Below are 22,003 nucleotides of genomic sequence, written 5' to 3'. Positions count from 1 at the left end.
CATGACGAAGGCCACACACACAAAACTACATTGATACTTCTGCTATAAAGGAATTGTTTTTAATTCTTCTTTTTGATCGTATCCACTTGATCATGACTTGCTTCATCCTCACCACCATCATGATCCTTCAGAGTAGTTTCCAAATACTTTAAATGACTTGTCCATTTCATATCATCGGAACGTGGAAGATAACCAGTCAACCAAGTCACTAACTTTTCACTACTTCTCCAAAAATTCATGACATGCAATGGATAATTCAACCATCCAGTAGTAATACAATAATAAGTATCAAAAGGAGATTTGTGATGGAAATTATGACTTGTTCTACTCAAAATAATTCCACTCGATTGTAAAAACTTGACAATGGGTGGAACTTGATATTGATGAGACCATTTGTGTATTTGATTGGTAAATGCACCCAACAAAGCAAATGCAGTAAAGTAAAACGACATGAACATGGAATGTCTAAAGAAAATAATTGGAATGATACCCAATACGGTAGCAACAAGACAATTATCTCCATTCGTTTCAATAAAATCATGTTTACACATGGCTGATGGAGCAACATGATGTTCTCTAAAAGAACGAATAAAGGTTTGACCAATGAGAGGAGTTTCCAATGATCCCCATGTGTCTGCAATCCAATGAAGAATTCCACTCACAAAATCAGTGGTAATCATTCCAAGGACAATTCCACCTAAAATGTCCAATAAGAGAGTATTGAGCGGAGTGGTATGGATATTAGAATGATGGATATTAGCATTGGAATTGGGATTGGAATTGGGATTAGCATTGGAATTGATGGAATTGATATTGGAATTGATGGAATTGATATTAGAATGGATCGAATTGTGGTTGAACCAAAGAGGTGCAAAACTTTGATACAAATTCCATGGAAGAATGACACAAAAGTAGAGCAAGACGAAAAAGTATTCCATGGCTCTCTTGGATGAACTGTATCCCGATTTTAAGACTTGTTCTTTTTGTTCTTTCGCTTTGATGAATGAATCATAATCACCGGGAGTGGATGATGATGATACGAGACGATTTGTTTTGGACATGACCTATATTTTGACAAGTGTGTGTGTTAACAACAGTGTGTGATGATTTCTTGAATAATTCAATGTTGTGTGGTGGTAGTGTTGTTGATGTTGTTGATGTGGTGGTGGTGGTGGTGGTGAACGATGTTTGGGTGGCTCACACCGATAGGGTTCCGAAAGAGAATGTATGCGCGCGAGAATGATGAGGCTTTTTTTGTTGGAAATATTCTCTCAAGTGGTTATGCTGCTTCACACAGAATTATAGATGGCACACAAACTTTTTAAATACATAATCACTAAGGCTTTCAACACTCAACTCAATGCATGCAATAATACACAGGCTTGTGGATAGAGACACACTGAGTCGGATACCTGTATTCCCGTATTTATCTCTAAAAATGGAAGTTTTCATCCTTGTCTTTTTATGGGCTCCTATAACACACACACTCAATGGATTCCAAAAACAAAGTATTTATTCAAAGTTTGAGAGGACAATCGAGGGAAGATTGGATGAAGGATTAAAGGAGAGAATGATTTGTTCTTTGGGTGGATTTGATGGCATCATTGAGGGAAGCATGGCAGTTGTTGTTAATGCCGTTGCTGCTGACGAGGAAGAAGGAATTCTTTGAGGAATGGAAGATGGAAGAGGTTGTAATATAATGGGTTGAGTGATGGTCACCATACTCGTTGTTGAACATGGATGAGAGGGTAATTGCAAATAACAACCTCCATTGGAGGTGTGCAAGGACTTGCCATGCATGGAGCATGGAAGAGTTGTGGAGTGATGTCGTACGGCCTCAGAGGAAGGTTTCATACTTCTCTGCATGTGCATGGGTATCATGGTATGAGGTTCATTAAGACTCGTCATAAAGAAGCCAGAGAATTGAGATGAACAATCTTTCATCATATAGTCTTCAATTACAAGTTTGTACTTGTGAAAATCAATTTCTGATAAGAGTGCCTTAAATTTTAAATGATTCAGAGATGGACATGCATCAAAATGTGCTTGATGAATGACTTCATATTGGTTCATGTTATGACTAGTGGCACTACTTGTAGTAGTAGTACCACTACCACCACTACCCGTGCTGAAACTTGTAGTAGTACTCGTACGACTCGTGCTGGAAGTTGTAGTAGCAGTAGTAGTTGCAGTATTGGTAGCAACCAAACCAATATTGGCACAACAACTACCTCTCGATAAAGTGAGTGATGGAAGGAGAGGACAATTTTGAACTTGAATCAATCTCAATTTGGGTGTCTCTAATTGTAAATCATTCTTCACGTTAGGAGCATTTCGCAAAAAGAATTTGGAGAGTGAATCACTATTCACTTTCACATTTTCTAATCGATTCATATTCAATAATTGCATACCCTTAATGCTATGATTGGTAATACACGGAGATACAAGTCCATGACAATGTGAGAGTACCAATGCTTGTAAATTGTGAGCATGATTCATGTATTCACTCAATACATGATCATTCAAATGATTGGCATTGGAAATACTTAAATATTCGACATTGTTAAAAAAGTGGAAGAGTTCAGACATGTGATCACTTGGATATACTGAGAGTGAGATGGCAACCTTTGTGAGCTTTTTCATTCCATTCAAGTGAATATTCTCCAAGATTTTACAATCCGTTAAATTGATACAACTCATATTTGGACAATTCAAATTGAGATTTCTCAAATTCACACATCGAGAGATTTGAAGATTTGACAAGTCTCCAGAATCAATTTTGAGAGTGTGAAGTATTGGATGACTCTCAGATGGAATTTTAAATAGAACAAGCTCTGTCAATTTGGGAGTTTCACACATCTCTAATTCTATTAACTGCTCACATGCATCAATGCTCACTGTAGAGAGTTGAGAGCACTTGTTGAATTTGATTGAAGTCAATTGATCACACATGAACAGTTGAACATTGGTCAAAATCTTTGAAGTCAATGTGAATTGAGTGCTTGTACTTTGTAAATCTAAAATATCTAACTTTTCACAACGATCCAAGGCAGTAATCACTCGATCATTCTGGAAAATATTTAGAGAGGATGATCTCACGACAAAGGATTCAATCATACACGAATCACTCTCAATAATTGGTAAATCTAAATTGGAAATGGATTCGAATCGAATGAGAGAGATCTTTTTACACGCATTGGGACCAATCAATAAATTAGAAAGTTTTTTAACCTTTGAAATGGACAAACTTGAGAGATTTGGATTATTGAGAGCAATGGGTTGAGATAGAATGGTATTCTCAGAACATTCAATTCTGAGAGTTTCAAGATTTTGTAAATCATTCATGACTTGAGAAAGCATGATTGAATTCATATCATTCCAGTTTGAAATCCATAAAAATTTTAACTTGGGAAATGATTTGGTAAATAGAGAAATATGATCCATAGAATCAACGTTGAGAAATCGAATCACCAAGGTCGTCAAATTCCTTGCCGAATTGTCCAGAGAGAGTTGTCTCAATTGATCACTTGAAACAGAGAATCGAGGAGTGTTATGACATTTGAGTGTTTTCAGATTTTTACAATTGCTCAATAAAAAGTGAATATGGTCAAAGGTTACTGCTTTCACATGATCTAAATTTAAATGTTCGAGACGATTAGACAGAGACTCAAGTATTGGTTCAATTTCTACCAAATCCATAGCACTAATATCAACATCAATGAGAGCTCTAAATGTTTGGCTAATTTTGAGTACAGCTTCAGATTTCAATTTACACGTTTGTTGTTGATCCATTAGTATGGAAGGATTCATTGGATTGATTCTATTCATAATTTTAATCCTTTTCAAATGAGTGAAAATAGAGAGAAACGAGTGGAGAGCACATTCATCAATAGAGTGAAGCACTAATTGCTCAAAAGGTGATACTGAATGATACATTCCAAAGACTTGACAATGAAACATGACCAAAGCATGCATGGAAACAAGTTTTGGAAAGATCTTGGTAATGTCTTCAAATTTCCATAACAAGTTACATCGGCTGGTTCGATGGAAGTGTTTTGAGACTTTACCAACATTTCGTAACAACTCAATCTTGGTTAGATACGACATGATTTCAAAGAGAACTTGAGTAGGAAGAATACCAAGAGACCAACAAGTACGTCGAGGTGTTGTTGTCGCTGAGATGTATGATTTCAACTTTTTGTGATGAACCTCAGGATCGGATGATTCAAGTTGAGCACTGATTGGATCAACGGGAGCTGATTTACGTTTTTTGGAATTTTCATCGCGATAGGAGGCTGCGTTATACTGAGCGGAAGACGTGGATGAATAAATGGATGGTATGATCAATAAAGGTTGGTGATGATTCATTTGTGTTGCACCACCTGTAGTCGATGATGTCATGTTGTTTGTTTGAAAATGGATTTGTGGTTGGGAAAGTCTAGTTGTTGGTTGGATACTAGTATTGGTTAGGATGGATGGTAAAGGGGTAGGTGTTGTTGTTGTTGTTGTTGTTGGTTCATAAGAAAGAGAGTGGGCAGAGGAGTTGTCTTCCCGTAACAATCTCATTGTCGGTTGTTGTTGCTGTGTTGGCTGATGATGGCTGTGCTGTGTGGTTGTTGGCCGTTGTTGTTGCTGAAACAACGAGAAAGGTGAAGGCGTCGTCATTTTTTCCATTTGCTTCCAATATGAAAGGGCGCAGTTCGAAGAAGGAGGAGCAAAGATTCCAATTTGAAAAACACTGTTGGAACACAGTTGCGAAGTACCATGACCAGGGCCTAACAGCAGACACCGGCAAAAATCCATTACACCAACAACCAACTTGGTTTCTCTTCCTTTCCAATTTATTTCAGATCGTGTTGCCGTTATATTGATGCAAGCTTTACTACATTTGAAAAACTCGTCAGTAGAACAATTGATGTCGAATGAGTGAAGTATTCCAATACGCGCCAAAACAAAACTGTAAAAAAAATGTCAACGACAACACCTCAGACTTTGTTTGAAGAAGCAAAAGCCTATCTACAAATTACAAATGAACACGGAAAATCAATATACGATATGTTGATTGATATTGTAACATATCTTCAAAATCACAAGAACATGAAAGAAATTAATTTACGATCACTGTTGCAGAACCTTTCGGAAGATAGTTTCAAGTACGGGGAACGAGCTGGATTTGAGGAACTATGGCGACTAGCAAAACCCAACTCAGAGTCGTGTATCAAAGCAAGGGATGTCATTGGCATTCTTTCAAACCACAAAGAGCAAATGGAGCAAGAATTCTCAAAACGAAGAGAGGAGTTGAGGGCAATCAACGCAAAGAAGGACGAAGAAAACAATGAAGAAGCAGCCACAGAAGAAAATCCAGAGGATAAAAACTTTGTGTACAGTAATCCTGATGGATTGTCCAACTTAATTGAGGACTTTTACGCTCTTTCGAATGTTGGAATTTCACTTCCATATGAAGAAATTTCAATGGTTCAGATTGCTCTTAAAACACTGAAAAAATCCAAAAACTTGAACTATGTACGATTCTTTGGAAAGGTTTTTGGAACTCAATCAAATTATTATGTATTTGAGAGCAATTATCATTTTGAAGAAAAGCAACCCGAAGACAATATTCACGAGAGTTCTGGAAAGCCAGGAATTAATAGATTCACTTACTGGGTCTTAAGCTCAAGGAAATCAGAGCATCCTTTCAACTTTGTAAAACTGCCAGATGTCACTCCAGAGCAAATTCAAGTTGCGAGAGAAATTACCAAGCTTTTCACAGGTGATTTAAATAGGGCCATAAATTCATACCCAGTATTCCCAGGAAACGAAGCAAATTATCTTCGAGCTCAAATTGCAAGAATAGTTCATGCATCTACTCTTGCACCAATGGGGTTATTTGAAGAACGAGAGCTCCCTGCGAAAGAAGAAGACGAAGAAGATGAAGAGAATAAGAAGAAACAAGAAATCAAGTTTAAAGAACAACTTCCTCCATTGGTAAAGGTCAAAGAAGGATTTGAGCTCAAAAATCCTGAGGACATGAAATCATTTGAGAATTGGGTTCACCTCTATCCTGGTATTTTAAAGACAGGGTACGTTACTAAAGAGAAGCAGGAAGGCGACGAGTCAGAAGAAGGAGACAAGGATCCAGTGATTCCTTCGTTAAGATCACTTCAAGAGGATGAGCCTCTCAAACGATGTAAAACCGTTCAGCTTGAATCCAAGAAAAAGCAAGAAGAGGAAGAAGAAGAGAATGAGAACGAGGGAGAAAAAGACAAGTTAAAAACTCCATCTTGGAAAGTGGCCATTAGTAATCACAGAAAGCAAACATGTCATCACAAATCGTTTAGAACAGTATTATTAAGCAGTTTAAGGTGGCCAGGAGCTTACTCTTTTTACAGGTTGACAGGACCTACCTGCCATTTTGGTAATGTGTATATTGGGTATGGAGTTAAAAGCTCTGGAATTCCATTTACTCCACAATTCCCTCCAGCTGTGGTTGAAGATTCCAAAGAGCCAGTGGATCAAACAGATCCTAAACCCAATGACGTGAAAAGAATGTTGCAAGGACTTGAGCCTACCTCAGAAGAAACTCCCCAAGAGGCTGAGGACGAAGCACGAAATGGCGACGAGGAAGACGAGGAAGAGCAGTAGTAACTTTGAATTCCCAATTTATTAAAAAAACATTAGACCAGCTTTAAAACTTCTCTGTGCAAAATACAAAGATAATCTGTGTATGATTTGTCGATAGGAGAGGAAGACATACCACTTCCAAACTTGTCTTCAACCATTCGAATAAAGAATGATCCGTCTGTTCCTTCGCTTCCTTCCTTGTAAACGAATATACCACCATGTTGGACACCTTTTAGAATGGATTCTTTCAAGATAAACTTGACTTTGTGAATAAATGGTGCATTTGGTATGGTTAACTGATCATCTTCAGGGTCATCCTTACGATTCAGTAACGAAATAAGAGGTTTGGTAGTTGACAATGAAATGTCTTCCAATCTTGAAACTCCAAATAAATCAACAATCTTATCTTGAGGTGCGTTTCTGCCAATCCAAAACATACATTCATTGCCATCATATAATAAATAAATTCCATTTGAAGAAATGGCTGATGAGCAAGGAGAAATCATTGGAGGGAATGGATATCTGGAGCCATCAAAATCAGTGGTGATTGGTATAATATGATCTGACTCTTCCGTACTACCTTCTTCACTTGCACGGCTAGCACTAATTTCATCACTAAAATCCAAATGATGCAATTCATAAAGTCGAGGGAAGCAAAAGAGCATGACTTGTGCACTTGAAAATTTCATCAACAAATGGAATGCGTGAATTTTCTTATCAAGAGCTACTCTTGTATAACGACAGAACGCAGGTGATTTGGCCAATCCTAAAAAGTATAATGGAAGATATTTCAAAGTTTCGGGTAGAATCAATTGTCCTGCTCCTTGATTGGTTGAACAATTCTTACGATAACATGCTAAAATATTGATCAAACGATCTGTAATCATATCACGAACTGTATCCAATGTATCTCTATTCTGAACCACTTGATGAACAAAAAGTCTTGAAAATAAAGCCAAACATGCTCCAACATCAGATCTTCTGAACAATGTGTTGTAATCCGTACTTGTTTTCAATTTGCATGTTTGAACACGAAGGTATCTCTTACCATCATGGGATGATGTATATACCAATGCAGATTGAATATAGTGATTTCCAGATTCACTTGCATTCAATAAATTACTTTCATCATGTTTAAATTCAACACCAAATGCAGTGTCAGAATCAATAACAGCCAAATCCAAGCTATCCTCTGTTTGTTGGAAAAAGTGTCCAAAATATCTTCGAATTCCAATACCTGAACTAGTTCTAACTTTCAAAACAGCATCATAACCACTCTCTCTTTCAAAGAATCTGTTCATATCTAAAAGGACACGTTCATAATCTCTCTTTTGATTGAAATGATGATACAAGTAGACATGACCACCTGTGGTTTGTGAGGCACTTGCTAAATTGGTTGTTTCTATGAACATCTTTGAGAAGAGGAAAATATCAATACCAATTTGTTTCTTGGCACAAGAGATACCTAAATTCTTCCAAAAACCTAATTCAGGAATGAATATTTCCTTTTCTCTGTCGGTACCATAGAGTTTGAATGGATTTCTTCGTTCCTGTTCAGCTGTAGAGGCATTGGGAGGAAGAGTAAAGTTACCTTGACCCAATGTTGGAACTTTGGAAGTAAAGAGTAAAACTCGACCACCGCTTTCAGAGAGTAATTCTTCAGCACATTTCATTGCACTTCCACATGTATTCTCTGCCGAGTTATCACCGAGATGAGATGCTAATTCATAGAAACGATCAAAGAATTGATTTAAATGTGTTTCATCAGAAACTTGATCGGTTGTTGCTGTGTTAGGATTGTAATTCTTATAAATTAAATCCCCAATAGTAATCATTGATTCTTGATGGATAGGTACAAAACTTTGTTGTAAATCTGCCATAATCATGACTTGAGGATGATTTTGTTTCAAGCCTTCTTCACCATTATTGAAGTTTGACTTTTTAAAATTGTAGAAATGAATATTCTTGGCATAGGTGATGAATGTAATTTTACAATTTCTATATTTGGGTCCATGAATCAATAGAGATGATTTAAGAGCATCAACCACGCTCTTCAATACTCCACCCTCAACAGAATCATGCCCAACATCAATGACATAAACAAAGGTCATTGGTTGTGGTTCTCTTCCATTGTCAAAGAATTGTTTGGTTGCAACAAAATCTACATCACCAATAGAAAGTTCGGGTCTTTGATAAACATCTGTTCTGACACCATAAACATCAGTTGGACAATAATACCAATCAGGTGTGGTATTGGTAAACCCACAAAAGTTACAATGATACTTTTTTCCATTTTCAATAAACTTTACAAATGGATTAATGTAGACTCGACATCGAGAGCATCTTAAAATTTCAAAATTTGAAAAATCAACACAAGGAGTGAAATTAGGTTGATCATGAATATCAAAAGATGCCATTGGTTGTACCATAGCTCCCATCATTAATTGAGAAGAATCTAACAACTTCTTTGTATTTGGAATACAATACAAAGAGGGACGAATACGATTTGGAGAACAAGCACCTTTACAAACAATTCTAGTTCTTCTATCAGCAGGTGGAGGTGGCACATTAAAGTAAGGTGTAATATTTGTCGTATTGGGTTGTTGTTGAATTGCTGTTGCATTGAATGGAAAAGTTGAAGGAAGATTACTTGACTGAGAATATAGTCCAAAAGAGTTTTGTTGTTGTTGTTGTGGATTGGAAAGTGCAAAATTACCCAAGAGTGGAGTGCTTGTACCACCAAAAGCAGTTGGTGTGTTTGGAGTTGGATTGGACCCACCACCAGTCGTTGGTAACATGTAATGTTCCAAAAAGCTTGCTGTTTGATATTCTTGTTTGACATTCACCTCCGGGAAGGGTAATCTTACTGGAGAAGGCATTTGTCTTGGATCAATTTTCTCATTGGTTCGAGCTGGAGTTGTTGTAGTTGAAGTAGTTGCAGTCATCGTAGTCGGTGTTGTAACTTTTTGACCATCTCCTACACTGCTGATCATGGGTGGTGGTGATGAAGAGATGGAAGTCATTGCCGAGTTGAAATTAGTGGGACTGATACTACCCAATCGATTCATTGGATCCACCATGGAACTGGTTAAACTTCCTTGTTGAAGACTTGGAGAGGACGAAGAAGATGAAACAGGAGGAGTAGTAGTATTGTTACTCAACGATGAGTGTTGTTGTTGCTGCTGACTCGACTGCAGCTGATCAAAAGCAAAACTTGTCGGAGGTGGTGCGAGAGAAGTGGTGCTCTTGTTCTGCTGAGCGAGAATTGGATTAAAGAAACCACCAGTGTTGCTGCTGCTGCTGATGGGTGGTGTTGATGATGAGCCTACTACTTGTTGTTGAGTGTTCATGTTCCATTGTGGTTGTAGGTGTGGTTGATAGAAACCTCCTCCTCCAACTGTGTTGTGAGGAGGTTGTTGTTGATAGGGTTGAGAACCGTACTGATTGGGATTGTAAAATTGTTGCTGCTGCTGCTGTCCAACAACAGTGTTGGGTACGTTTGGCGATGTATGAAACGGATGTTGTTGGGACATTTTTTCAAAAATGCTTAAAAAACACGTCATCATCAAGCCACACGAAAAAATGTTCTCATCTGAACGCATGAACACAATTCATTCCGATCAAGAAGAAGAGGATGATCAACCTCTCTCCATTGAAGATTTATATGCGTTAGCAATTGAAATGAAACAAGAAGGAAAACTCAAAATGGCCAAACAATCATGTCTTGAAGGTATTCAAAAATTACGTAATCATATGGATACTACTTCCGAGAAAATGATGTCATCATCCTCTACAACAAGACATTCATCCTCTTGTTCACTGTTATTTTCATTTTATAATTTAATTTCTCAAATTTGTTTGGAATTAAAAGAATATGAAGATGCATTGGATTATAATCAACAGGTGTTGGATCTAGACTCTTTATTTATGGATGCAAGATATAGAATGGGATTTATTTTAATTCAAATGAAAGTATTTGATTTGGCAAAGAACGTCATTGAAGAATCAATGAAATTAAAATTAGAAAATGAAATTGAGGAACAAGTGATGAAAAAGAAATTCTCTAGCTTGTTGGAATTGATTGAAAAGAATGGTAGAGATAAAAAGAATCATCATTCTCATCATTTACATGAAAAGAATCATTCTCACGAAACGACTCATCATTCACATGAAACAAAACATTCTCAATCAACACACAAAATTCTCATTCATTTAATTCGAACATTTTCTCAAAACTTCTTGCAATCATTGATTTCAGAATATTTAATGTCTCAATTATCAACAACAACAACAACACAACATTGCGAACAGAAATCAAAGACTTTCCTTCTTTTACCAAAGTCATTGCATAATCATGAAACCATTACTTCACCTCATATTACCTTTTACCAAGATGTGATCATGCAATGTATGACCATTTATGAAATGTTACACAAATCTGAAACCAATGAAAAGGTTCACTTCATGATCGTGGCCTCTCCATCATTGAATATTGAAGAGTTTAGAGATCATCCTTTTTTGAATCTTGTCCACAGTGGTGTTTCTTTGAATGCTAGTACTTTTTACAATGATATTAAGAGTGATGATCGAATCGTACAAGTTATTGAAGAAAGTAATCTAGCAATTTTGGAGAATTCAACAACGCTTTGTGAAGACATCAAAGCAACCATTCAAACACTCAACACCAACATTTCAATTTTAGATTCAAATCAATCAATACTCCATGATCTGATGATGCATTCAAGCAATACTTTTGATTTTCAGAACGCTGTGGATCATCTTGGTTGGTGGAAGACTCTTTCTCACTCCTCTCCACGTGATCACTACTGCAATATCGTATCATTTGTATTTTGTTCAAGAAAACCATTCAATCTTCAACAGCTCTTACAAAAACTCAATAACAGCAATGGAGAAGAATCAGAACTGTTTTGGGATGTTGTGATTCGTTCGAAAGGATTCATATGGGTCGATAGTGATCACAATTATTTATATGATTGGTCAACAAGTGGTTCCCAATTGAAAGTGGTAAAGAAAACATTGTTCTTAGCTGCGTATCCTCCTGAAACACTTTCCAAAGTATTACCTGAAAGACTTGTAGAAATGAAGAGAATCAACAAGTGGATGGAACCATTTGGTGATAGGAGGCAAGAAATTGCTTTTATTTGTCGAAAAACTTCTCAAGTCGCCGATCCATACCAATTCATTTCTCAATTTCTATCATCCATGACGAAAACTCCTTCCAATGTTAATATTATTAAGTACAACATGTGATGATTCTCAAACACACGAAATAAGAATGTATGCATGGTCATTTCACACCAAATGGTGCAACAAAAGTACCACCTATTTCTTGGCTGCATTCAATCTTTCAATAGCTTTTTCTCTAATTTTTTGGACAGGAAGAGGGAAGTCTTGTTCTATTTGTTTGAGGGATTCCTTAGTAAGCACATACAAATCACAGTACGTGCCAGCTCTCACCGAAGCCATTCTTGTTTGATCCATAATAACACTAATTTCACCAAAGAATTTACCAGCGTCAAGAGTAGCAAGAACTTTGGGCTCTGGATCTTCAGTAACTACTTGGACATATCCTTTCAATATGAAATACATCTCTCGACCAATTTCTCCTTTTTTCACAATTTTTGTTCCTGGTAAAACAACTTGCGGCCGAAGAGCCATGACCATTGATGTTATGAATGTTTTGTTGGCTCCCTCTACTTTAAATAAATCGACTTTTTGGATTAACTCTGCATTCATGGAAAGATAAATTTCAGATTGTAGGTACCAAGGAAGATCTTGCAAGACTTCTGTTTCGTCCCAACCAGATCTTGCTTTCCAAACGAAATGGTAATATCTTTCAATTTTGCCTCTAATGACTTCAGGAATCTTTCTGTACGACATGTATTGTTTTAGAGAGTCAAGTTTTTGTTTTCTTTTCGCTTTTTCTGCATGACTGTCTTCAAGAATGTTACCAACTGCACCGATAACGAGAATCACCAATGCAACTCCAACAATATTGACTGCTTGAGAGAAAATACATTGACTGAGGGTCACAGGCGTCGTTCCTCCATATCCTGTCATTTGAGTTAATACCCAATTAAATCCTCTAATATATCTTGACATGGCAGCTTGAAGGGATCTATCTTCTGTAATGGTTGCCTTTGCTGTCCAAATTCGAACCGTTTGTACAGGATCTGTCATGACAATAATGTACCAACCACAAGCAAGCACATGTGTTGCAATGAAGAAGTAGAACATGTATCTCAGGATTTGAATTCCTGTAATGGAAATAATCTCTACTTGTTGCTCGAACTGACTAAAGTAATCATTGACTCTGACAATCCGAATGCATCTGATCATTCTTGCCCACATTCCCCACTTCAAGTCAGCAATAAGGAGAATGTAATCGATTGGAATGGATGATAGAAAATCAGTGTAGAAGAACAGAGATTTCACATAATTCTTTGCAATGATCTTGGTGTCATAAATGTAAATACCGTCAGTGCCTGAAAGCCTTTTAAAAAAACAAAGAATAAAATCGAAAAGGAGTATTGCATCAACAATGACATCAGGAATCACCCATATTCCAGTCCATAATGGATGATCCACATATGTGTAGACAGCAGCTCTTAACGTTGCAGTCACAAAATTATAACTTGTGGCAAGAAAGCACAAGAATACCCAAAATGTGGCAAATTTGGTTTTTTCTGGTATTGTAAAAGTATCCACAATCTTTGTTTTCCACAGTCTAATTAATTAAATAGTTAAATTAAAGTGTTATATTCAGTACCATACCTTTGAATGGTTTCTTTTCGGGATTCATGTTCCTCTACTTTTAAAAGAATTTGTTTTTCTTTTCCGATTTCCTCCTGTTGAATGTATTTTCAATTCAGATGTCAATATATGAGATTAAACGTTTGAAACAAACCTCTTTCATCCACTTGGGAGGTTTAGGAACGGGTTTTTTATCCGTGGTTGCAGGAGCATTGCTACTAATGGTGGGTGGTTGAGGCTGTGTTGACATTTTTTTAAATTGATCTCAATCATTTGTAAATGCTTTGGCGGGTACTAAAAAAAATGTCAAAATTTGAAACACCACTCACTGTTCGAATGAAGCGTGATATCGTGGAGATCTTTGAAATGTATGATACTGATCATAAGGGTGGTCTTTCAAAATTAGAATTCAAGTTGGCATGTATTTCTCTTCTTGGTTTCAAACCATCAAAATTTGAAAGAAAAGAATTATTTCCGACCACTCAATCAACAGTAAATCGATCATTATTTGTAGAAATTATCAGCAAGAAGATGATGAGAATGGATGAACAGGATAGGATGAGACAAATCTTCAATACATTTGATAAAGAAAGAAAAGGTTACATTAATCTAGAAAATTTAAAAGATGCAGTGAGTTCGGTCCTCAAGTTTGAAAAGACAAACGGAAAAAGAGGCTCTCATTCTCTTTCAAATTTTGCGCTTGAAACCTTGCTGACCGAGTATGATGAAGATCGGGCAAATCGAATCACCTATTCAACCTTTTGCAATTTAATTTTCAAGAAGCACTTGATTTAGAGATCGAACTGATCGGCAACGATGATCCTGTTGTCTGTTTTAAAATAGCAAGATGTGGACACGGAAGCCAAATTACTCGAATTGTGCATGGAATTGACGAACATTGTCCACATCTTGTCTGTTTTTCGATGTTTGGAAAGGAAATTGAGTGTCTGTTGTCTGACAGCAACGTTGTCCCTCCAGACACCAAACGTTTTCTTTGAGAACGAAAAAAAAAATCCTTCATCCACACATTCAACAATTCTTTGCAACAACAATAAGAAACGAAAAAATGGGTAAAAAATCAAAGAAGAACAACAACAAAAAGCAAAAGCAACAAAAGGAGGAGGCGAACAACAATGCCGATACCCAGAGTACCTCTGAAGATGCCACTTCGGAACAAGAAGTGCCACAAACCAATGAAGCCATTCTTGATGATTCCTCAAGTAAGGCTTCAAACGAGCCTGAAGAACAACTACCAGTTGTTGAGTCTTCTTCAGCAAACACAGCAGAAGAGGAAAACAAGTGCTCTACTGAAGCAACACCACAACAAGACTCAGTTGTAGAGCCTGTAAACACTGAGAATGTGTCTTCTGATGCTCATCAAGAGTCCACAAAATCCGAAGAAATCGTTTCTGAAGAAACAACACCTGTTGCCAATGAAGTGTCGTCATCCACAACTGTTGTAGTTCAGGAGACTCCGAACGAGGAAACAAAGACTTTATCAGAAGAAGTAGTAACAGAAGAGAAGAAGGAAGAACCAGCATCAGCTGTTGAAGTCAAAGTGGATGACATCAAGTCCGAAATTGCAGAAGAGGCCAAGCCACAACTGGTTGTTGAAGAAAACCAGCAACAACCTGCTACTACTGTTGAAGAAACCGTACAAGTAGAAGAACAACGAACGTCAGAATCTGTTCCTATCGTGTTGGAAGAACCAAAAATTATCCAAGAGACAACCATTGTTCCTCAAGAACAAGAGCCTACACCAACGACACAAGTAGAATCAGAAAAAATTGAGAACAAAGAAGAACCGACAAACGAAGTCACATCGAATGTCGAACCAGTAACTCAAGTAACTCAGGAAAATAAGGTGGAAGAGATTGTTGAGCAAGTAACAAATGTTGAGATAAAGAAGGAGGAGACTGTTGAAACTACAATTCAAGTGAACTCATCACAGGAAGTCATACCGTCCAAAGACCGCACTACTGTAGTGGAGGAAGTAAAGTCTGTTGAGACTACAGAAGTGCCATTAGAACCTTCTCAAGGTGTTGCAGTTGTGGAAACCAAAGTAGAGGAGCAAAAAGATGTTGAACATTCTGCTCATGTTGATGAAACGATCAAGGTGGAAGAACAAAAAACCGAAGATGTTAAACCTACTGTCGAAGAGCAAGTTGTTCAACCAGCAGTAGAGATAAATAAGGTTGAAGAAAACAAAGCCACTGAAGAACCAAAGCAGGAATTACCGCCTGTTGAAGACACAAAGGTCGAACAATCAAACGCAACAGTTGAAACTTCCAAACCTGTGGAGCAAGAAAAGCCAATGGAAGAGAAACATGAAGTTAAGTCTCAAGAAGAAACACCATCACAGAATCAAATTGTGATTGAAGAGAACAGTCAACCAGTTGAACAAAAAGAGACAACTTCAACAGAAGTTGCTAAACCTGCCACTGTTGAAGAAACCGTCAAAGTGGAAGAGGCAAAAACAGATGTTAAACCTGCTACTGTTGAAGAAACCAAGACAGAAGTCAAAGAAGACGTTAAATCAGTCGAAGAATCAAAAGGTGAAGCTAAGGGAGAGGTCAAGAACGAACCTGTCACAGAAACTGATGCAAAGAAATCCAAACCTGAGGAAAAGAAAAAGAAGTGTATCGTCATGTAAATCATGATGAACACAATTTTGGAGAATGAGTGTCAAGAAAAATGTTAATAATATATTCTTAATCTTCTTTAATGTTATAAGCTTTCACAAGTTGATCGTTGCAACACAGAGCCATCAATCCTACTTCATGCACATTCCAATCCAAATCGTTGACCCAATCTTCCATTTTTTGATTCTTAAAGTTTGAAACTCTTCCACCATAGGATTCAACAACGGATGAAGAGGCTGGCGACTGATTAGATTCTCTCATATCCCATATTCTTAACGTTCGATCGGTGGAGCAGGTTGCTACCAGATGTTGAGTGTGAGGACTCCACTTGGTACCAGTGATGAGTGAGTAATGAATATTGCGCAAATGTGCTTTGGGTCTCGAAGTATTTCTCAAATCGTAGGTCATGAGAGATTGATCAAAACATCCCAATGCGATCGAGTGTTCATCAAAGGCATTCACATCGAACTTCATGGCACATGTTCTATTGTGGACTCGAAATGATTTCACACATGGGTCCTCGTGTTGCCTTAAATCCCATAAACTGACAAACCCGTCACGATCACTTGTATAAAATTGCATGGGAGCATGAGTGTTCCATTGAATATCGTAGACAGGTGGTGCTTGTAAATCTTGTACATTTTCTATTTTTGATTCTTGTTCCTTAATAATTAATTCATGTTTTTTAGTGTGAAAAATTTGAAGTGCTTCGTTAGATTCTTGATTTTCTTGATATAATTTAATTGAAGAGGAATCAAGTGCTCCTGTTATAATCCATTCAAGTGATATTTGATCCCAATCCACATTTGAAATCTTTTCATGATCAAACCATTCTCGATACATACAGTCAATGTTTTTAGTATCAAAAAATCGAAGAACATGATCATCACAAGAGCTCAATAAAACATTTTCATTTCTATGAGACCACAAGACATGATGACATCCAACATTCAGTTGAATTTGATGTTCAATTTCAATATCGTTTTTTGGTAAGAAATCAAGTAGATAGATCACTCCTGAAATGGGTGTATGTCCTGGACGGTTAGAGGTTGCGACTGCTAATCGATTCTCAATAAAAGGACTCCATTCGATGGAATGAGGATTATTGACCACACAAATTCCGACTCCCATTAATGATGTGTGTGTGTGTGAAATAATTATTTATATTCAAGTCAAAGGGTTCAAAAGATTATGGTTTCGGAAGGATGTGTGAGGATGAATTCAATCATGCACCACACACAATACGTGTAACTTAATTTTTTTAAATGTTTAGTGTTATCGACGATTTGGCCACATGTACACACCATTGTTTTTGTGACAAGAAGATACGCTTCGCACGGAATTGTCATGACAAGAAATTAATGCCAAATTTATTCCAATAAATTTAAAGGAAAGGTTTTAACTGTAATTCCAATTGTTTCGTATAAACATCTAAATAATTTACAATATTATTCAACTCATTCACAGAAATATCAATCGAATCTACTTCTTGAAAACAAGTTTGCAAGCTCTCATATAATTGCATCATCTTTTTCAAATTGGCATGAACTCCTTCAGTTTTTTGATTTAAACCTTCATATTTCTTTGTGATGGCTGCATTCATTTGTTGCAATAAAGATAATTCGTTGAATCCAGCTTGCATCTCTCCTTGCAATAATTCAATGAAATTTTCAAACATTTTCTCTGTAAGATCTTCTAATCGGTGTTGTTGATTGGATGATGATTGTACATTTTCGGAAGAGGCCGATGAAGCACTTCTTTCACGATAGGTTGCCAATAAACTGGATGATCGTGTACGGGATGATTCTTGTGGGTGTTGATCAGATTCTAATAGTACTTGAGATGATTGGTTGGTAGAAGCTTCGGATGGCAACGATGAGGCTTCAGCAGGGGACAGTGATGATTCATTGGAAATCATTTTTTATTTCGACAAAGAGGTGTCTTATCAGTTATTGATTTGAATTTATTTTGATTCGAGAGAATTATAGTGGTTCGTTGCATGGTATTACTATTGCAACAGAATTCACAAACTTGTACACACTCTCTTCTAATTAAATGAAAGGTTGGCATAATTGTAAGGAAGTGGTCCATAATCTTTCTTGTAATTCTTCATCAAATGCCAATTTGTTTTCAGACTCGTCTAATTTACAATCAGCGTAATAACAACCACCTTTCAATTGATCCTTTGGTGCCACACATAAATAGATACTTGTTTGAGCACCTTGCCAAGCATCTTTGGTAACAAACCACCAAAAAGGAGCAACAAGAAGGAAATAGAGAGGATTAAGATTGCGCCAGAGTTGAGTTCGAACAACACCAGGATGAAGACTGTAAAAATATGTATGTATCATCAATATATAAATGTTAGATTCAGAAAGAGTTTGAATCAAATTGAAACAATAAGGATCAATGATGATACACAATGATGATATCATCATGTAACCATAACAAATATATATTGAGATCAATAAAAAATCAACTACCAACCTAAATGCACTTGCAAAAGTATTTGGATCTTTTCTCAACTCTTTTTCTAATCTTTTTGTAAAGACCATATTCGCAAATTTTGATCGACCATACCTTTAACCATACCACCATACCACACAACAGATGAATCAGACAATCAATGATGAACACAACAGATGATGAACACAACAGATGATGAACACACACACATACACACACCAAAAAATCATGTACTACTTACAATCGATCCGAAGGAATTTCTTTACCATCTCCCTGGACGGTATTCAATGTAAAAGATGAGAATCCTCTCAATGCATGACGACTCTGATCGACAACAACTTGAGTCTCCTCTCTTCCTTTCACCCAATGTTCACCAGCTCTGGAACTCACATTAATGACTCGACCATTCGATTGTTTGATATCATTTAACAATAAATAAGTTAATAAAAAGTGACCTAAATGATTGGTGCCAAATTGAATTTCCTTAAAATAATCATTTTAAACAAATATTGTGTATTGACCAAAGTTGAATGTGTTCATCACAATATATTCCCAAAATTGAATGTATTCATCACATTGTTGGTGTAAACATTTGTGTGACATATTGTGGTGGATGTTCAACGTTGAATAATGGAACATCAAATTTGTCATTTAAAATTCTTTGAAATATTAAACTAGTACTCACCACTCCTTGTTTAGTAGTAGAATAGGGTGTCATCATGATACCAGCATTATTCAATAATAAATCTACTCGATCATATTGTTCTTTGAATGTCTTGACAAAAGATTTCACACTTTGTAAATCAGATAAATCCAAAGCAATGACTTTTAGAGTTGATGCATTTCGTTTTGGATACTTTTTCAATATTTCTTGTTGAACGATATCGCCATTGGAGACATTTCGAACACCTAAAATCACAGTTGCACCTCTTCAATTGGAAATGGTCATTCATCATCATGACGGAATAATATTTCACAAATGAGTCAATTAAATATTGAAAATATCATTACATGATGATGAAGATTCATTCTGAATGCATTCACCTACCTCGAATATAAATAAGCAGCTGCTTCAAATCCAATGCCACCCAAAGAAGGTCCTGTCACTATTGCAACCTTTCCGTTCAAATTGGTGTGATTTAACAAATTGGATGGAACATATCCACCGTTGAAATATAATTTACCAAGTGTCAGGGCTGCAATGAAAGTAACAATGCCCACAACACCCAACGTGAGAGGTGAAGCAATTGATAAGACCGACTCCAACAGCACATACAGATGTAAGGACATTTTTTTAAGTACGGGATGAATCAGCTTGTGCGACTAGTCCTCTTGAAGATTGAAGGCAGAGGAGGACTAAGGCAAAAATGTGTGACGTTGGGCTTTGAAAAAATAATATGATTACAAACGTGATCATTGTACTGTGTGCACAGTCAAAATTCAAAAGGTAATGCTCCGCCATCACGATGGTTCTCTATCTATTTGGCATCCATCCGAGGTGGTATGGTCGTAGAATTCATTCATTTGAAAAATTGAAACCCTATGAGCTTTAACCTTGGACCAACTCGACGCGCCGTGGCAGCAGTAGTGTTATTCTTCATCTTGGGAACAGTATGTTGCCAACAGAACAGAACACCATCGTCTTCCTTGAAAAATGTATTGATTCTTTCTCTCCCGTATCCAGGTCATGTCCGAGCGCAGGTAGAATTGATGGATACTCTGGCTGCAAAACAGGGTTCATTCATCGGAAATATAACTCTTTTAAATTCCAAGTCTTGCATGGGAAGTGATGAAAGGCTCAAAGAATGGTATTCCCGACAACAGCAACATGATATGAACACAACCATTCCATCACAGGACACTTCTAAAATTCATTTAGCCTTTCTGGATCCAATCAGTAGTAATGATTCAAATGTTTTAAACTTCATAGCCTCTACCATGGAAAGTATTTCAAAATTACCAACGAACGAAGGCTTAGTGCTTGCTTTTCAAAAAGTCATTGCTCCATATGAAAAGTTAATGATTGAGAGTTTAGAAATTGTAGAAATGGATAATTCGAATGCTACCCATTCCACTTCGAATGGAAGAATTTTAAATATCATTCCCTTTGGGGACCGTTTCAAAAGAATTTCTCTGTTAGGATCTCAAAAAGCCTCACTTGCCACAAAAACATTTCTCAGAATTAAGAATGATCCATCACAGACACTCTTTGAACATGTGATTATTGATTTTTCACTGTACGCCATTCAGTCCATTGCAGCTGCAAGTCAAGTTGCGTGCACAAAGCTTTATGTTACCATGCTTCCTCACTCATTGTTCCACTATCCTGCTTTTTCTGCTGATCGGTTGGAGTATTTTACAAATTTTTGGATGCGACTGAAACTTCCTTACGAAATTTTCAAAGATGTTCAAATGTTTTCTGGGATTATGGGTTTACTCGGAGATTACTTTACAACAGATGAAATGTTCTTGAGTGATGTAAAATGTACAAGAATTCAACTTTCAAGTTTGGGATTTGAGTTTGCTTCAGCCAGCTCTCAACAATTGAACACATTCTTGGTAGGCCCTTTTTTAAATGAGCGACAAATTGAAAGCGAGAGACAACAATTACGAGCTCTCTCATTAGACGAAAATCAAAAAGAAAGAGGTTATTTTGGTTTATTAGAATGGACTGAAAAACAACAAGATGTGATGCTAATCATTTTAGGATCTACAATGTTACTGAACGAGCAAGAGTTACACAAATTTTTAATTGCTCTCGACATTTCACTTGGTAGAAATCCACAGCTTTCTATTTTACTTTCATTGGGAGCTCACAATCTTGTCGCCTTTGATGCATTGAAACAAGGTTCAAGCTCTAAAGACCTCATCTCTGCACTAGAGACTAATTCAAGGTTTAGAAAATTGAATGGATTTGTTCCTCAAAAAGGATTATTATCTCTTGAAAAAATCAAGATATTTCTAACTCATTGCGGAGGAAATTCTGTTAATGAGGCTCTTTATTTTGGGAAATTATTGATTGGCGTACCGTCATCTTTCGATCAATTCAGAATCTCTGTGGCTATTAAAGAATTTCAAGTTGGAATTCCACTCTTCACTTCAAAAGAAGAAAGCAAGACATGGAATGTTGAGCAATTGTCCAATGCCATTCAAGAACTATTGTACTCGCCACAATCAAAACATGTCTATGCCTCAAAGGCTCGTCATGTCCGAGCATTGATGAGACATTCTGGAGGAGTTCAAAAAGCAGCAGATATCATTGAAATGATGCTAGAATTGGAAGGAGATTTATCATGGACAACACCTGACAAACATTTAAAGTGGTGGCAATATTATTGGTTAGATATTGTTGGTGTATATTTAAGTTTACTAGGTGTGGTTGTTGGATTGGTGTGGATGGCAATGAAGCGTGTTCTGTGTCAAAAGAGGCCAAAAGTCAAATCAAACTGAAAAGCTCAATATCCGCAACCTGACGATTTTGAAAGTGGTAATAATTTTAA

The 22,003-nt window shown here is 36.8% G+C and overlaps 12 protein-coding genes across 12 annotated transcripts; 5 read left to right on the top strand and 7 right to left on the bottom strand.

The window, feature by feature from the left end:
- Positions 1–59: 59 nt before the first annotated feature.
- On the bottom strand, positions 60–1,061 carry C9374_013370 (uncharacterized protein; the record flags this gene model as incomplete). Its single annotated transcript, XM_044689239.1, has 1 exon — positions 60–1,061. One exon carries the CDS (start codon positions 1,059–1,061, stop codon positions 60–62), a length of 1,002 nt encoding a protein of 333 aa, XP_044553779.1.
- Positions 1,062–1,512: 451 nt separating this feature from the next.
- C9374_013369 (uncharacterized protein) lies at positions 1,513–4,665 on the bottom strand (the record flags this gene model as incomplete). The annotated part of the gene is made up of 1 exon (XM_044689238.1): positions 1,513–4,665. One exon carries the CDS (start codon positions 4,663–4,665, stop codon positions 1,513–1,515), a length of 3,153 nt encoding a protein of 1,050 aa, XP_044553778.1.
- A 303-nt stretch (positions 4,666–4,968) lies between these two features.
- Positions 4,969–6,642, top strand: C9374_013368 (uncharacterized protein; the record flags this gene model as incomplete). The annotated part of the gene is made up of 1 exon (XM_044689237.1): positions 4,969–6,642. One exon carries the CDS (start codon positions 4,969–4,971, stop codon positions 6,640–6,642), a length of 1,674 nt encoding a protein of 557 aa, XP_044553777.1.
- A 32-nt stretch (positions 6,643–6,674) lies between these two features.
- C9374_013367 (uncharacterized protein) lies at positions 6,675–10,154 on the bottom strand (the record flags this gene model as incomplete). Its single annotated transcript, XM_044689235.1, has 1 exon — positions 6,675–10,154. One exon carries the CDS (start codon positions 10,152–10,154, stop codon positions 6,675–6,677), a length of 3,480 nt encoding a protein of 1,159 aa, XP_044553776.1.
- A 49-nt stretch (positions 10,155–10,203) lies between these two features.
- C9374_013366 (uncharacterized protein) lies at positions 10,204–11,892 on the top strand (the record flags this gene model as incomplete). Its single annotated transcript, XM_044689234.1, has 1 exon — positions 10,204–11,892. One exon carries the CDS (start codon positions 10,204–10,206, stop codon positions 11,890–11,892), a length of 1,689 nt encoding a protein of 562 aa, XP_044553775.1.
- A 72-nt stretch (positions 11,893–11,964) lies between these two features.
- C9374_013365 (uncharacterized protein) lies at positions 11,965–13,645 on the bottom strand (the record flags this gene model as incomplete). Its single annotated transcript, XM_044689233.1, has 3 exons — positions 11,965–13,369; positions 13,417–13,490; positions 13,550–13,645. 3 exons carry the CDS (start codon positions 13,643–13,645, stop codon positions 11,965–11,967), a joined length of 1,575 nt encoding a protein of 524 aa, XP_044553774.1.
- Positions 13,646–13,698: 53 nt separating this feature from the next.
- C9374_013364 (uncharacterized protein) lies at positions 13,699–14,190 on the top strand (the record flags this gene model as incomplete). The annotated part of the gene is made up of 1 exon (XM_044689232.1): positions 13,699–14,190. The coding sequence occupies one exon, from the start codon at positions 13,699–13,701 to the stop codon at positions 14,188–14,190; it is 492 nt and encodes a 163-aa protein (XP_044553773.1).
- A 271-nt stretch (positions 14,191–14,461) lies between these two features.
- On the top strand, positions 14,462–16,048 carry C9374_013363 (uncharacterized protein; the record flags this gene model as incomplete). The annotated part of the gene is made up of 1 exon (XM_044689231.1): positions 14,462–16,048. One exon carries the CDS (start codon positions 14,462–14,464, stop codon positions 16,046–16,048), a length of 1,587 nt encoding a protein of 528 aa, XP_044553772.1.
- Positions 16,049–16,106: 58 nt separating this feature from the next.
- C9374_013362 (uncharacterized protein) lies at positions 16,107–17,168 on the bottom strand (the record flags this gene model as incomplete). The annotated part of the gene is made up of 1 exon (XM_044689230.1): positions 16,107–17,168. One exon carries the CDS (start codon positions 17,166–17,168, stop codon positions 16,107–16,109), a length of 1,062 nt encoding a protein of 353 aa, XP_044553771.1.
- A 253-nt stretch (positions 17,169–17,421) lies between these two features.
- Positions 17,422–17,955, bottom strand: C9374_013361 (uncharacterized protein; the record flags this gene model as incomplete). Its single annotated transcript, XM_044689229.1, has 1 exon — positions 17,422–17,955. One exon carries the CDS (start codon positions 17,953–17,955, stop codon positions 17,422–17,424), a length of 534 nt encoding a protein of 177 aa, XP_044553770.1.
- A 133-nt stretch (positions 17,956–18,088) lies between these two features.
- C9374_013360 (uncharacterized protein) lies at positions 18,089–19,793 on the bottom strand (the record flags this gene model as incomplete). The annotated part of the gene is made up of 5 exons (XM_044689228.1): positions 18,089–18,365; positions 18,525–18,617; positions 18,745–18,986; positions 19,189–19,432; positions 19,552–19,793. The coding sequence occupies 5 exons, from the start codon at positions 19,791–19,793 to the stop codon at positions 18,089–18,091; spliced, it is 1,098 nt and encodes a 365-aa protein (XP_044553769.1).
- A 252-nt stretch (positions 19,794–20,045) lies between these two features.
- Positions 20,046–21,953, top strand: C9374_013359 (uncharacterized protein; the record flags this gene model as incomplete). Its single annotated transcript, XM_044689227.1, has 1 exon — positions 20,046–21,953. One exon carries the CDS (start codon positions 20,046–20,048, stop codon positions 21,951–21,953), a length of 1,908 nt encoding a protein of 635 aa, XP_044553768.1.
- Positions 21,954–22,003: the final 50 nt, after the last annotated feature.

Source organism: Naegleria lovaniensis, assembly GCF_003324165.1.
Source record: "Naegleria lovaniensis strain ATCC 30569 chromosome Unknown tig006, whole genome shotgun sequence".
NCBI classification, from domain to species: domain Eukaryota; phylum Heterolobosea; class Eutetramitea; order Acrasida; family Naegleriidae; genus Naegleria; species Naegleria lovaniensis.
Note: the sequence above shows the minus strand (reverse complement) of the source record. Positions and strands in the feature narration are given on the sequence as shown.